Source organism: Benincasa hispida, chromosome 11 (genome assembly GCF_009727055.1).
Source record: "Benincasa hispida cultivar B227 chromosome 11, ASM972705v1, whole genome shotgun sequence".
NCBI classification, from domain to species: domain Eukaryota; kingdom Viridiplantae; phylum Streptophyta; class Magnoliopsida; order Cucurbitales; family Cucurbitaceae; genus Benincasa; species Benincasa hispida.
The window spans coordinates 47,737,818-47,752,949 of NC_052359.1; the positions used below are offsets into that span (position 1 = coordinate 47,737,818).

The 15,132-nt window shown below is 32.1% G+C and overlaps 1 protein-coding gene across 1 annotated transcript; it reads right to left on the bottom strand.

Annotated features, from left to right (window-relative positions):
* Window positions 1-6,918: 6,918 nt before the first annotated feature.
* On the bottom strand, window positions 6,919-12,129 carry LOC120091632 (bidirectional sugar transporter SWEET5-like). Its single transcript, XM_039049733.1, has 7 exons — window positions 12,027-12,129; window positions 11,712-11,754; window positions 10,836-10,872; window positions 10,226-10,442; window positions 8,769-8,930; window positions 7,885-8,004; window positions 6,919-7,201 (listed from the first exon to the last, which is right to left on the bottom strand). The coding sequence occupies exons 2-7, from the start codon at window positions 11,752-11,754 to the stop codon at window positions 7,040-7,042; spliced, it is 741 nt and encodes a 246-aa protein (XP_038905661.1). The 5' UTR covers window positions 12,027-12,129; the 3' UTR covers window positions 6,919-7,039.
* Window positions 12,130-15,132: the final 3,003 nt, after the last annotated feature.

Consider the following 15,132-nt stretch of genomic DNA (forward strand, 5'->3'; position numbering starts at 1 on the left):
GGTGGGGACTGGTAAGGGTGTGAGGATTAAGTTATTCAAAGTCTTTTGGTGTGCATCGATTTACTATATTTGGCAAGAGAGGAACCATCAGTTACACGGCGGTCAGCAGAGATTGGTGTCTACTGTGTTTCAGCTTATTGTCTCTATGGTTCGTGCACGTATTGCTTTGTGGTGGATTGATCTTCATGGACTTATCTAGTTTGTCTAATTTCTTCGTTCTTTGTTTGGATACTTTACCTTTGTATTTCAAGTTTCTAAGGTCCCCGATTGTGGGGTGTCTTTTTTTCTTCTGGATGTTTTGTTATTTGTTCGTATTTTCCTTTCTGTTTGTTTTGTTTTCTCGCCACTGGGCATCTTTGTAGGTGCTTCTTATGCTTTGATGCCTTGATCTCAGGCTATAGGATCCCTCTTGTTGTTGTATAATAATATTACCTATTCAAAAAAAAAAAAAAGAAAGAAAGAAAAAAGAAAAGATACCTTCCTCTTTATGATTGGACGTCCCCTTTCTTCTTCAACCATTTTTTGTTTTCCTTTTTCCTTCGTTGTAAGAGTTTTTCTGTTCCCCATATTGTTCACATCGCCGATCTCATCATTTCTTCTGTCACTATCAGAATTTTAATTGTTCTTGGAATTTTTGTTGTCATCGACCAGTATAATCGGCGGGATAAAAAGCCAATTCGTGTTGCATAGCTAGGAAACAACTTCGTGTTGCATGGATAAAAGTCATCCAAATTTCAAACTTGACATAAAAATGTCCCACACTCCCCCACCATTGTATCTACAAAGGAGTTTAACTTGTTCCTTGTCTTCGAGGAAGGTGGTTGCCTTTTTTGCATGAAAAGTTTTGTAGGTCAGCTTCGAATCCGTTTGTGCCCTGATTTTTTTAAAGATCTTTAACCAGACGTCATGAAAGCAATGTCTTGTGACTAATACCGCATGGTCCCAGTTGAGGCCTTCCTCTGCTTCCACTTTCAGTATGTCATAATTCGAGGGGGATTTCTTCTTCTCCTAGAGAAATATTCTTTGAGTTTGTGTCAGGGGAGCTTCAAAGAGATAGAACTTCAGGATAAGTATGTATTAGGTTGTCTTCATTAGAAGAGGGTGAAAAAGATAGGTAATTTGGTCTTCTGCTGGTCTATCCTTGATGAAAAAAAAGTCTTTTTTACTCAGGTTCAATTTGAAAGTGGTCATAGACAAGAAAGATATTCAGTCCCTTTTGTCTGTGCTTTCTGAAAGTAAAATGCATATTCTCCGATCCCTATTATCAACACGGAAAATTTCAGCAATGTTTCCTTTCTGATTATGTGTCTTTTCCATCCAAAGACACTAGTCAAGGAACTGCTTTTCCTATGTGAATATATACTAGGTCTCCTTTGGAGAGTCGTATTTGGAAAGTCTTTAGGATATGGTTAGGCTCTATTCTTAGGGTATTAGTACAGTATTTATACCCCTGTACAGTTCCTTGTACAAATATACTTGATATATACATCTTTAACTTGGTATCAGAGCCCTCTTCCATCTTCAACCGTTCCATGTATAGTTCAGGCTCTAAATCTACACCTCTCCAGATCCGGTGAGCTTTGACGCAACAAGGTCGAACGTGTTAGATCCATCCAAACCGATGTCCAGTCGTTCTCTGTCAGATCCGTTCTCAAGTCCATTCTCAGTTGTAGATCCGTTGCAAATCCGTTCTCAAATCCATTCTCTGTTGTAGATCCGTTGCAGATCTGTTCGGCGTCCACTCTGTGTCAGTTGGTCTCAAGTCGTTCTGGCATCCGTTCTCTGTAGATCCATCCAGTTGGTCATGTTTCAGATCTCGTGCGTCCAGTCAGTCCAGATCCCGTGCATTCAAAACTTCGCTGTAGCTCTGTCTAGCCGGTCCATTACATCAATGTCAGCGTCTGTTGTAGATCCGATGAGCTCGTTTTTGGTCTATCGATTCTACCCAGTCGAGCCATCTAGGTCTACCTTCCCGAGTCGAGCCGCCCAGATCCGTCAAATTGCACCGATTCCATCAAGCCAAGCCAAGTCGATCTTGTCGAGCCGAGCCGAGCTGCTCCTATTAAGTCTACCTGAGCCGGTCCTGTCGAGCCAAGCCAGTCCTGTCAAGCTGAGTTGAGTCGATCCTATAAAGTCGAGCCGAGTCGGTCCTGTCAGGCCAAGTCAAGCCGTTTCTGTCTAGCCGAGTTGATTTTGTCCAAGTCAAGCCGCTGAGACGGTTTTAGTCAAGCCAAGCATTTGAGGCTGTTTCTTCTCCTTCTAAGCCGCCAAGCCACATGGAAAAAGATCATGTATTTCGTCCCATTTGTACTATTCTTGATGGGATAAATTACATTACTTGGGCATCAAATGAAGAGTTTCCTAATCGGGCATAAATTATGGCGAATTTTCACTGGTAATATTCCCCAGCCAGTCAAGATATCCATTGAGGACGATACTAAATTTCTTAAACGATTAAAGGATTGGGACAGCAAAAACCATTAAATCATCACGCTCGAAAATACATCTATACCGGCCATTCACGTTCAGTTTGATGTGTTTGATGATGCCAAGAGTTTATCAGATTTCCTGTCTACCCGGTTTCGGTCTGTTGGCTTAGCTCACTACTATCAACTGCACAACACTCTGATTAATCTTACTTAGGAGACGGGGCAATCTGTTAATGGCTACTTATCTACAATTCAGCCTATCTGGACACAATTGGATCAAGCTAAAATTAGTACTGATCACCTTCGCCTTATTAATCTTCTTATGGGGCTTCATCCAGAATATGGGTTGACCATGCTGCTTTGCTCCATCGTAGTCCCCTTCTGTCTTTTGATGCAGCAATTCAAGAAATTATGTTTGAAAAAAAATGTCTTAGCATCACTCCTTCCCGGCAATCAGAGGTTGTACTCGCCAGCACTCATATACCTAATACTTTTGGAGCTTCCTTTTGTAAAAGTTGTAAGCTTATTGGGCATAAGTTTGATGACTATACAAAAGTCGAGTGCAGATAATGTCATAAAAGAGGTCATATTCTGGACAACTGTCCTACAAGACCACTGTGACCACCGAGACATACTTCTAAGTCTTGATCTTTTAAACCTAATCCTAGCTCTGCTTCTACTGTTGCTGCTGCCTCTTTTGCTGACTATGAACCTTCCCCGTTTACTTTTCAAATGAGTAACTTACAAGACTTGCTTAAACAGGTGATTTCATCCAATTCCTCCGTGTTTGCTGTCTCTCTAGGTAATAGATGGCTTCTTGATTCCATTTATTGTAACCATATGACATCTGATTTTTCTCTTCCGACTGCATCCACTCTTGCCAAATCTCTTCCTTCTATTTATGCTGCTGATGGTAATTGTATGATCATATCCTATGTTGCCTCTGTTGACACATCCCTGTTATAGCTTTCTAATACTTATTGTGTTCCAAATCTGTCCTTTAATCTTGTCTCTATCGGGCAATTGTGTGACCTTGGTTTAACGATGTCTTTTTCTTTTACTAGGTGTCAGGTTCAGGATCTGCGGACGGGATAGATGATTGGTACTGGCTGAAAAGTGGGAAGATTTTTTTAGCTCACATTTCTTTGACTTTCTATTTGTTCTCTTTTTGCCCCTGTCACCGACTCTGCTATCGATCAGTGGCATCTCCATCTCGGCCATGCTTCTTCCGAAAAACTCAGTCATTTATCTCTAGTCACAATTTGAATAATGTCTCCAAGTTTGTATCTTTTGACTGTTTGAATTGCAAACTTACAAAACAACCCTCATTGTGTTTTTCTCAGTCTAGTTCTATAAACGATATTCCTTTTGACTTAATTTACTCTGATATTTGGGGACCCGCTCCTATTTCCACTGTCAATGGGTATCGCTACTTCGTTTTATTCATTGATGATTACTCTCAGTTTACATGGATATATTTCCTTAAACACCGCTCTTCCCTATCTTAAATATATATTGATTTTGCTAATATGGTTCATACTCAGTTTTCTCGCACAACCAAGGTTCTGCGTACAGATAACGCCTTGGAATATAAGGACTCCAAGCTCCTTTTCTTTATCACCCAACAAAACACTCTTGTTCAGCATTGTTGTCCTCATACCTCTCAACAGAATGGGCGAGCAGAGCGGAAACATCGTCACATCCTCGACTTCTTCTAGGCCCAACTTCTATCTGACTTCTATCTTGCAAAGTTTTGGGGTGAAGTCGCTCTTACCTCTGTCTACACAATCAATCGTCTTTCTTCACCTGTTCTTCAAAATGCTTCTCCGTTTGAACGTTTATATAGTACTTCCCCTAATTACTCTAACCTTAGGTCTTTGGTTGTGCATGTTTTGTACTTCTTTACCCTCATGGATACACCAAATTAGAACCACGTGCGCATCTCTATTGCTTTCTTGGCGATGGAACTTAACAAAAAGGTTTCCGTTATTGGGACCCTCTTTCTAACAGATTGCACATCTCCCGCCATGTGACTTTTTGGGAGTACATTATTCTCTCTAGTCTCTCAACCTTTCATGATTCTCTCTTGAGTCCTCTTCTCTATGTTTCTAATGGTTTGTTTGATCTTTTCCCTTCTTCTGCATCTTCTGATGATTCTGAGCTTGACCAATCTGTCCCTATCTCTGTTGACCTTGATCAGCCTTCTATCTCACCTGTTGAATCTAGACCTGTTCTTGATCTAGCCTCTTCTGTTTGACGCTCCACTAGAGTAAGGGCGCATTCTACTCACCTTTGAGATTTTGTTTGTTTTTCTACTATCAGTTCGTTGGTTGAACCTACCTCTTTTTGTGAGGCAAATACTAATCCTTTGTGGTAGTAAGCTATGAGAAGAGAACTTCAGAATCTCGACAAAATGCACACACAAGACTATGTTGACTTACCCCCCGGGAAAAGCCTCATTGGTTACAAGTGAGTCTACAAGATCAAAACTCACTTTGACACTTCTGTTGAGCATTATAAAGCTCGGTTGGTAGAAAAAGTATATTCTCAAAAGTATGGATCAATTACGAAAACACCTTTGCACCTGTGCCAAAAATGACATCTGTTCAGTGTCTCTTAATAGTTACTGTAGCTAAACAGTAGCCACTTTTTCAAATGGAAGTCAAGAACGCCTTCTTTATGGGACCTTATCTGAGGAAGTATACATGCAACCACTCCCAGGTGTCTCTTTTTCATCCCAGAAGGTATGCCTCCTTCGCCAAGCAATGTATGGTTTGAAGCAAGCCCCTCGAGCTTGGTTTGCAACTTTTAGTTCCACTATCATTCAACTTGGATATACGTCCAATTCTCATGACATAACACTATTTACACGGCAGACAATTCATGGTATTGTTCTACTTCTCCTATATGTTTATGATAAGATTATTGTTGAGGATGATCCTCATGCTATCTCTGATCTACAATGCTAGCTTGGCGAACACTTTGAGATGAAGGACTTGAGTTCACTCAGTTACTTTATTGGCCTTGAAGTATCGTTGAGCTCTGCTAGTTATACATTGTCTCAAGTAAAGTATGCCTTGGATATTTTGATGCGCTTTGGTGTTATAGACTCTGCTACAGCTTCAACACCACTCGGTCCCAATGTTCACTTGACTCCATTTCATGGAATTCCACGTGAGGATGCCAGTATCTATCAGCAGCTTGTTGTTAGTATTATTTATCTGACAGTCACTCATCTTGACATTGCATATCTTGTTCACATTGTTAATCAGTTCATGGCCGCCCCTCGGACCATTCATTTTACTGTTGTTTTTCATATTCTCCGTTATGTCAAAGGTACTTTAGGGCATGGACTTCAGTTTTCTTCCCATTCTTCCTTGGTTTTATCAGGCTATTCTGATATTGATTGGGTTGGTGACCCCACTAACCGGCGTTCTACCTCCGCTTATTATTTCTACCTCGGTAATTCTCTCATTTCTTGGCGCAATAAGAAACAAAGTGTTGTTTCCCGTTCTAGTACGGAGTCTGAATATCGTGCTTTGGTTGATGCTACGTCAGAACTATACTTCACTGTGACAATCGTAATGCCATCCAGATTGCATATAATGATGTTTTTCATGAACACACCAAGCATATTGAGAATGATTATCACTTTGTTCATCATCATCTCTTGAGCGAAACTCTAATTTTTCGCTCTGCTTCCACCGCAGAGCAACCCGCCGACATTCTCACCAAACCTTTGCCTCCCGGTCATTTTCTCTAACTACTTAACAAACTCAAGTTGATTCCAACCTTACCACCTTGAGTTTGAGGGAGGGTGTGAATGTATACTAGGTCTCCTTTGGAGAGTCTTTAAGATATAGTTAGGCTCTATTCTTAGGGTGTTAGTCAGTATTTATACCCTTGTATAGTTCCTTGTAGAAATATACTTGATATATACATCTTCAATTTCCTGAAGAAAAAAAACGAGTCATTTTGGGAGTATCAATCAGAGTTTTAAAGATGGTACTCAACCAATTCAAGGATCCAGAGATTAAAGACAACGAGAAGAATTTGTATGGCCTCGCCTCGGTTAGAAGAATCTTCGAGCTTCTAAAACACTTGTCTACAGAGTGGATAAATTCTTTACTTTCAACAGAGCATGTGCACGGAAGTTGACTAGAGATACTCATTTTGGAAGTTGACTAGTGGAACCTTTTCATTCAGGTCAAGTGCCTCCTAAACGTAGATGTGGCTATATCGAACTGGGTTACCAACTCTTTATGTTCATTGGCTCTTATTTCTCTCGCTTTAGTTATCTTGGCTTTACTCATGTTTATGTCTTTGTATTTGACTTGTGAGTAGAAGCAATTTGACACATCATTTTTCATTTTTAAATACAAACTTGAACCTTTAGTCTCAATCATTTTTTTTAATTAACACATGGATATTCAAGATCAACAATTTTCATAAAGTCATATTAATATAGAAAGAAAAGTCCCTAACCGAATCATGAATGAAAATGAAAATGCCAAAACAATAATGACAGTTAGTTTGATTAATACAAAGACAAAAAAGCTAATTAAGGGCTCACTTAGCCCGAATTCTAAATTACTAAAAAAACAACACTTTTAGACTTTGCATGGTCCTTCTATGACGGACAGTTGGACCTTATTTTGTTCTTTGTTTGGTTCCTTCTCTATAATTTCTTCCTCTTTTGTACCTGTTATGGAGTAATATGCATATAGAAATAGTTGAAGGAGGCCTGAAAGTACTCCAACTCCATTGCAAATCTGCAACATTTCTCAAAAGCAAGAACAAATGTCAATTAATATGTGCATCCATGCAAATATTAGACCCTTCAACTTAATCTTTTTATCTAATAAGTCATCCAAATGAATTTCTAATATTCTCTTAAACTTTATTTTTGTATTTAGTAGGTCTTTAACCTGTTAGAAATTTTATAAAAAAAAATCCTAAGCAATTGATTTTATATCTAGCATATCTGAGAAAATGTTGAATGGTTACATAAAAAATAGGGATAGTTGCAAACATAGTAATCGGGCCTAAAGTAATTTCAGATATAGCACAATGGAAAAAAAATTACAAATATAACAAAATTTAAATTTAACTCTCAGTGATAGTAGAAGTAGTCCATTACTAGCTAATAAAAGCCTATCAATGATAGAGTTTACAAGTGATAGAATCTAATAGAGTTTATCACTGATAGATTTTTCTATATTTACAGTTCTTTAAAAATATTGTTATGAAAATATTAATTATTAATTATTCCTACTATATTGCTATTTTAATATTATTTAACCAAAATAGTTTCATAATAATTCATAAAATAGAGATATATCTCCAAAATTATGTTTATGAGATCCAAAGTACTCTTCAATAATAAACTCATAGTTTAATTATTTTTTTTTCTTCACCATATCAAGTGTTTGCATTTAAAGTGTAAAGTACGTACCAAGATATAGATATCAAATTTGATCAGGGCATAAGACATCCAAATGCAACCGTTGAGAAAGCTGGCTAATGAGAGAGTAAATGGCATATACTTGACACTCTTTGTCTTTATCACCTTTTTCTGTTGAAATAAAAAAGATTAGTATAGTTATAGTTCAATTAGCATCAAATATATATTTTTTCCTAAGAAATTTTAGAGGTTCAAATCAATTTATATTTAACACGAAAAAAGGTCCATATTCATTTTTCATTCATCAATAATGTAGGCTATGTTAAATCATTACAAAATTCTGTGTGCGTAATTGAGTATTAATTTAATTCATGAAGTGTATCATTATCATCATCAACTTAAAAATTGTAATTTCAATGGTTAAATTACAAATTTAGTCTTAAGATTGTGAGAGTTTGTATTTATTTGGTTAATGAATTTTTAATTTTATGTTTAATAAGTTACTGACATATTATATATAAATTTGAATTTTGTGTTCAATAGAACCTCAAAAAAAATTAACTTTGTTATAGGTAGGTTCATGAATTTTCAAAATTTTAAAAGTCTAAAGACTAAATTTTTATTTTCTAAGCTAAGATTAAAACAAACAGACATAACTCTCAAAATTCATAAGCTAAATTTGATAACTTAATCTTAAAAAGTTATATTAAAATATTTTAACTCTAGTCTTTTTATTTTATTTTTTTAGTACAATAACAAATGATAGGATTCAAACTAAAGATCTCATAGTCGACAACACATATTATATGTCTATTGAGTTATGCTCGTTTTGGATAAATATTTTATTCTAATAACACATAATTTAAATGAGAGAAGACAATTTTATTGTTTTTTTTCAATGTATCACAATAAGAAGTAAATTGGAATTTACTTACCATAATGGTTAGAGGAGAAATATACATCAAGATGTTGAAAATGTCACAAATAATTCCAACCATCAATGATCTATTCTTTGTTCCTCGCAAAGCTAATATGGTTATGTGAATAACGATGGACACGAATATGAGTTCTATTAGAAGAGAGATGCACACTTTCGTCTGAAATAACACCAAATAAAATAACATAAAATTGTGAGAGATTTTCGAGATTTTTTTTAATGAATCAAATAAAATCTAAGAATAAAAAAAATTAATCCTTAGTACAATAATATAAAAAACACCTTCGTCTTTTTATTTTATTTACAATGAAAGAAGGAAGCAGTTGAGACACTCAATAATAATGTGCCATATAACATTTTTCTTAAAAAAAAAATTATTTTTATGAAAGAGAAGCATAAAATTAATCCTTGTCTTTTTTTTATTAATTTAAGGAACATTATTAATTTCTAAAATAACTTGAAAGTTTAGAAATAAAAACATATATAGAAAAAGACATGTCTAGTGCCTCTCATTTCTTCTTTCTTTTTTTTTTTTTTTCTGAATTTGGCGTTTTATTTTCAAAGTTTCACAAAAAATTAAAAATTAAAAATATCAAATATTTTGACCTCGTTTGGTAAGTTTTTTTTAAAAAAATTAAAATATTAAATCTATTTTCTTCTTTTTTTTTATAATAATTTACATTTTTATTAAGTACAATGGTAGAATTCTTAACCAACCAAAAACAAAAAAGAATTTTTAAAAGATACTTTTTTTATTTTTCAAAACTTGTCTTGGTTTTTTAATTATTGTTAAAAAATAGATAATAAAGAAGTATCTTTAAGCTTAATTTAAAAAAAAATAAAAGGCTAAAAAATGAAATGGTTACCAAACGGGCCTTAATATTTTAATTCTAAACAAAGTGTTGTTAATTTTATGTTTTAGAGAATGAGAAATATGCTATAATCATTTTATATTATTGAATAAAAAACTAGGGGGAAAAAAAAAAAAAAAAGACTATTAAACATGTTTTTCTATTTATCATAAAAAGTCATCAAAATGGACATTGGACCCAAAATAAACCATTTTTGCCTAGAATTTCGTGGGAAAATTATACGGCAGGTCTTGCTTAATTTTCTGAAATATTTACAACTATAGCATCGTTTTGAAAAATAATTTAAATATAGTAATATTTAGAACTTATTAATCATTAATTAACTTTAATAATTGTTTTTAGTTGATTTGATTAACATAAATCTATAATTAACCAAGATATATATATCAATTTTTTACTTCAACAACATGATCTCTTGATCAAAAACTTGAGAATATATACTTAAACTAGTTGAAAGTTATGCTCTTATAGTGATTAATAACCAACGTTTTTTAATTTATAAATTACATTAGATTTGTAGTTAAAAAATCAAGAAGAGAAATAATAATAATAGCAATGGAAATTATGGAAAATTGAAAATTACCCGGCCTCTATAATCAGCATAGAGGAAGAAGATGGTCAAATAAATTATCTCAAAAAGAAGTCCAACCGAGTTAATGGTGATCACCAAAAAGCTATCGGGATGAACAAAAGGCATTCCATAGAATACCCAAAACATACAGTTCAGCGCGGTTGCAATATAAGGATCTGGCTTGAATTCCTCCACTGATTTCTTCTTGATTATTTCGTAAAATGTTGGTCTGCATAATGTTTCATATAAATAGTTAAATTATACAAATTACTCGAATATTAGAGTCATATGTAAATTGACCTGATAGTTGATGTGTAAAATTAATTTTGTTAATCATGTTGTAAATGGTGTATATGTGTCAACAAAATGTTTTGAGTTGAAATGAATGGGTAACAACGATGTTAATTTTCTGTATAGTCGAAATTGAATTGTAAATGATTTTACATATGTTTTTTAATTATTACTACTAGCATATTTAACTTATGTCTTTCACATGAAAATACTATCTTGATACTTTTTTTAAATAATTTCAAAGTTCAAGAATTAAAATGAACCGATAAAAAGAGTTAAATTATTGAATTGAATAAAATGAAGAACATAAATTGAAAAAGAGAAAACTTACAATGGCGAGAGAAAGAGGCCAAAGGAGATGACATTTCCTACACATTTAAATTTGGGGATTTAGAGAGCAAAATAATTAAATAATCACAAACAATTTTCTTTTAATTCAATCCTGAAAATAACTAGGAGCTTTTTTATAGGTTCCCTTAAAAATTTAATCCCAACAAAAATTTAATCTTCAGTCCTAATAAGTCTTTCAAAATTATATATATAATTTCTAAACTTTTAATTTTGGTTTTTTTGTTTAGTCATTTCTTCAAATTTTTAAAACCAACGTTAAACTATCAGTAGTTGAGTTTTAAATTTCTTATATTATAATAGATCAAAACTTACTAAATATTTTTTTAAAAAAAAATTATAGAATTAACAGACACAAAATTAAAATGTCAAGCTTCTATTAGACACAAATAACAATTATGTGGATAATAGGTTCTTTATTATTAGTAGTATTAACATTTAAATGTTGAATATATCAAAGACAAATTAGATGTATTAAACATAACATTGAAAGTTTAATGATTTAATCACAACATTAGAAATTAGTGATTATTGTCCAAATTTAATTTTGGTACTTTTAATACATCTAAATTTAATCTTCTCACTTTTTTTTTTTTTTAAAGAAAAGCATCTACAATCATTCTACTCTAACTTTTAGAAACGTATATCTATATTATATCTTTTCTTGAATGAGAATTATCATTATTATTATTATTATTTTACCAAGTTTAATAAAACTTAACCTTAAAACTACATCTAAATGACTAATTTTAAGATTTATTAAAAGTATAGAAATTAAATCTAAACGTCTAAAGAAATGGAAGACAAAATAGAATGAGATGCAAGCAGTAATAAGATCAGTAAGATTAGCAATAGTTACCGATAACGCCAACGATAAACCGAGCGAGGTTGGCGCTTACCATCTTCAATTTCGAATGGAGATAGAAACACAAAACAAAAGTAATGAGAAGATTGATAGAACTTCAGAAAGAAAGTAGAAATAGGAAAAAGGTAATGAAGAAAAGGGGTTTGTTTGTTTGTTTGGTTGTTAATGAAGAGGTGAGTGATTTGGGAGTAGGAATGGTTTGTCAGAATGATTCCTGATTGAATTTGGAATATTTGTTTGATTGAATTTGGAGAAGGGAATTTTATGTCAGATTGGAGTTTGAAAATATTTAGTTCATTTGGAATTTACCTTGATATTTGTCTCTCTATTTGTCTCCCTAGGATCTCAATTCCAAGAAAAATTCTTAGTGTAAATTAATGCATGGGAGATAGATGAGGAAACATCTTCAAAATTGGCCTTTTTATACACATAAAATGGCCATTTTTAAATTCATTGAAGCACATGCAATGAAGAATATCAAATTGTATGGATAAATATGTAAAGACGGTCCGTGATGGTTTTTGGGAATTTTGATTTATTTATTTATTTCTGACTTCACTTTTTGAAGTTGTCAGCTTTATATGATAAGGTAATGTATATATTGAATTTCTCTTAGTTTAAGAGAGTAGCTTTGTGAGTTGTCATTGATTAAGGTGTTCTTTTGTTAGTAAATTGGATGGATATGTCACATGAAATTAGTTGACCTACATATCTTTATTAAAATATTACTTGTCTTACTACTAGCAACATTCATGTTTTTCACCACCATCATTAAAATTCATCCCACTTGTAATTTGGTATGTCGATATTTTTTAAAGTCGGGTCGGATATGTTATGATGTTAATGTTTTATACAAGAAGTAAAAAGAAAAGGGGAAATGACATAGATGGCCTAAAATAAAATGCACAAATGAAAATGAGTATCATTTTGAAAACCAATGAAATTTGGTCTTATGCTTATGTCACCATTGTGTAAAATTACCACTTTAACCTTAAATGCATTATTCTTCTATTTTCTTCATTTTGTAGCGTTTTTTTTTTTCATTTTTTTGAGTTTCTTCTTCTTCCTTTTTCTTTTTTTTTTTTAATTTTTCTTTCTGCATTTCTTCTTCTATTTTTTCTTTTGTTCTTTTTTGTGCATTTCTTCTTTTTTTTACCCCTTTCGTTGCTTTTTATTTTATTTTTTTTGCATCTCTTTGAGTCAAGCATTAAGTATATAATATTAGAGCATCGAGCATCAAGTGACCTTCTGAATCGAGCATAGAGCATACAACATAGGGCCTAGAGTATCGAGGATCGAGTAGCATGTAGTTAATATATAGCATAGAGCACATAACCTAGAGCATAGAGTGTAATGCATCAAGTATGAAGCATCAAGGATCGAGGATCTAGTAGCATGTAGCTAGTATATAGCATAGATCATATAACATAAAGCATAGACGCAGAGCATCAAGCATTGAAGATCAAGTATCGAGATCGAGTATCATGTATCAAGTATGAAGAAAACTTATAAATCACAGCACGTGGATAGGTTTTAGGGTTAAATGAGTAAATTCACAAGATGCTGACATAAGCAAAAGACCATTTTTTATTCAATTTAAAAAAGATACCCATTTTTCATTTGGTCCTCCAAAAAAGAGTCATCCGTACAAAAAAACCCAAAAGGAAAATAGGTGTTGAAAGTTAGGATGAGTTAGAGTTGTGTGATTCATCTCGCCTTCTTTGACATACACTACGCATAACAAGTTTGAAATTTGATGAAAAATCACGTAAGGATACGTAGTTAGAAACTGTCATCTATCTTGAGACTATGTTCTGATAAGTTATAATGATGACAATTAATTATCAATTATGATTTTCATTCCTAACGACTACAATTTTCTCTAACTATCATCTACCAAACATGCTTTATTATGATGAGGATTTTGCATTATTGTCATTTATATTATATACATAAAGCATTTTAACTTTAGTTTTTGGGATGAAGGTTCAAAGGGGATGATAGAATCATTTTTCAAAAAAAGAAATAAAAAGACAAAAAGTGATTGAATATGTTAAATTAGAGGTAACTTGTTGGATAGGTGTGAGCCAAGTTTATAAGTTAGCATGTGCTATTCAAATGTTCAATTATTATCAAACTAAAACTAATATATACATCCTCATATTTTAAATTCATCAAAGAAAACAATACCTTAATGGCAGCTCCCTTTTTCAATTTTAACAAATGTTAAACATTTTTACTTTAATAATTTATATCTTTAATTTTCAAAATTTTACAATTTATTTGGTCTGCAATTTAGATTACATGTTTTATATTTTTAGATTCATCGTATCAAATAAATTTAATTAATATTTGTTTGCATAATATTTTTTCATTTTTTATTTTTAGAATCCAAACACTAGAAATTTTGAACCAATGTTTGTAAATTTATAGACCCTCAAGATTTAGAATTTGAAATTTTCAAATACAAAATTACATTAAAATAAATAAAGAAATTTATAATATTTAATACTCTAAACTCGTTATTTTTTCTTAAATTAAAATACGTATAACATAATATAAAGATTAAATCATGTTATATAATATATATATAAGTTGATATCCAAGAGACAATTTTCTGTAGGCTTTCCTAAAAATCCGCCACTCTCTGGCTAACAGTTTTAATTCTCATCCTTTTGTATATCTTTCTTTTTTCCTTCCACATCTATTTCATCTTTATCAATAATACTTTGAATGATTCGACATTTTTATAACTACTATTTTCTTAAATTTGTACAAATAATTTATATTAAATAAAATATCTTACAATTTATATTAGTTAACTTTTTTTTTTTAAATGCACTTATATTTAAATATGAAAATTGAAATGGTATTTCTTCATTTCAATTTTATATAACGATATTTTTTTTAATACTTTCATCATATAATTTAAAGAAATATAACTATATAGTTTATAATTTAAACTATAAAATTAAAAATAATTAACTTATGAAATTTATATATTAGATATCAACTTATATATAAATGATTTAAAAAGAAAAAAAAGTGATTTTGTTTTTTAAAATTAAACCTATAGACACTATTTCTATCTCCAAATTTTTTCCTAAACTTGTTTTCATTTTTAGAATATGGCTAAGAATTCAATCATTATAATTAATAAGTATGCAAATCATGGTAAAAAATTGGAGGAAATATGGCTTAATTTCAAAAAAAAAAAAACAAAAAAAAGTAAAAAAAACGAAATGATTATCAATCGACATCTAAAAAAGAATCTATTTACGCAAACATCTAAAAATAGTAAAGATTCTTATAGAATTGCTTTCGACCGTCCAAAAGAAATCTCAAACGAAACCTTAGTCTGGACACCCAATATTATTCACCAACCAATAGTTGCTATGGCTAGCCAACGTACGTA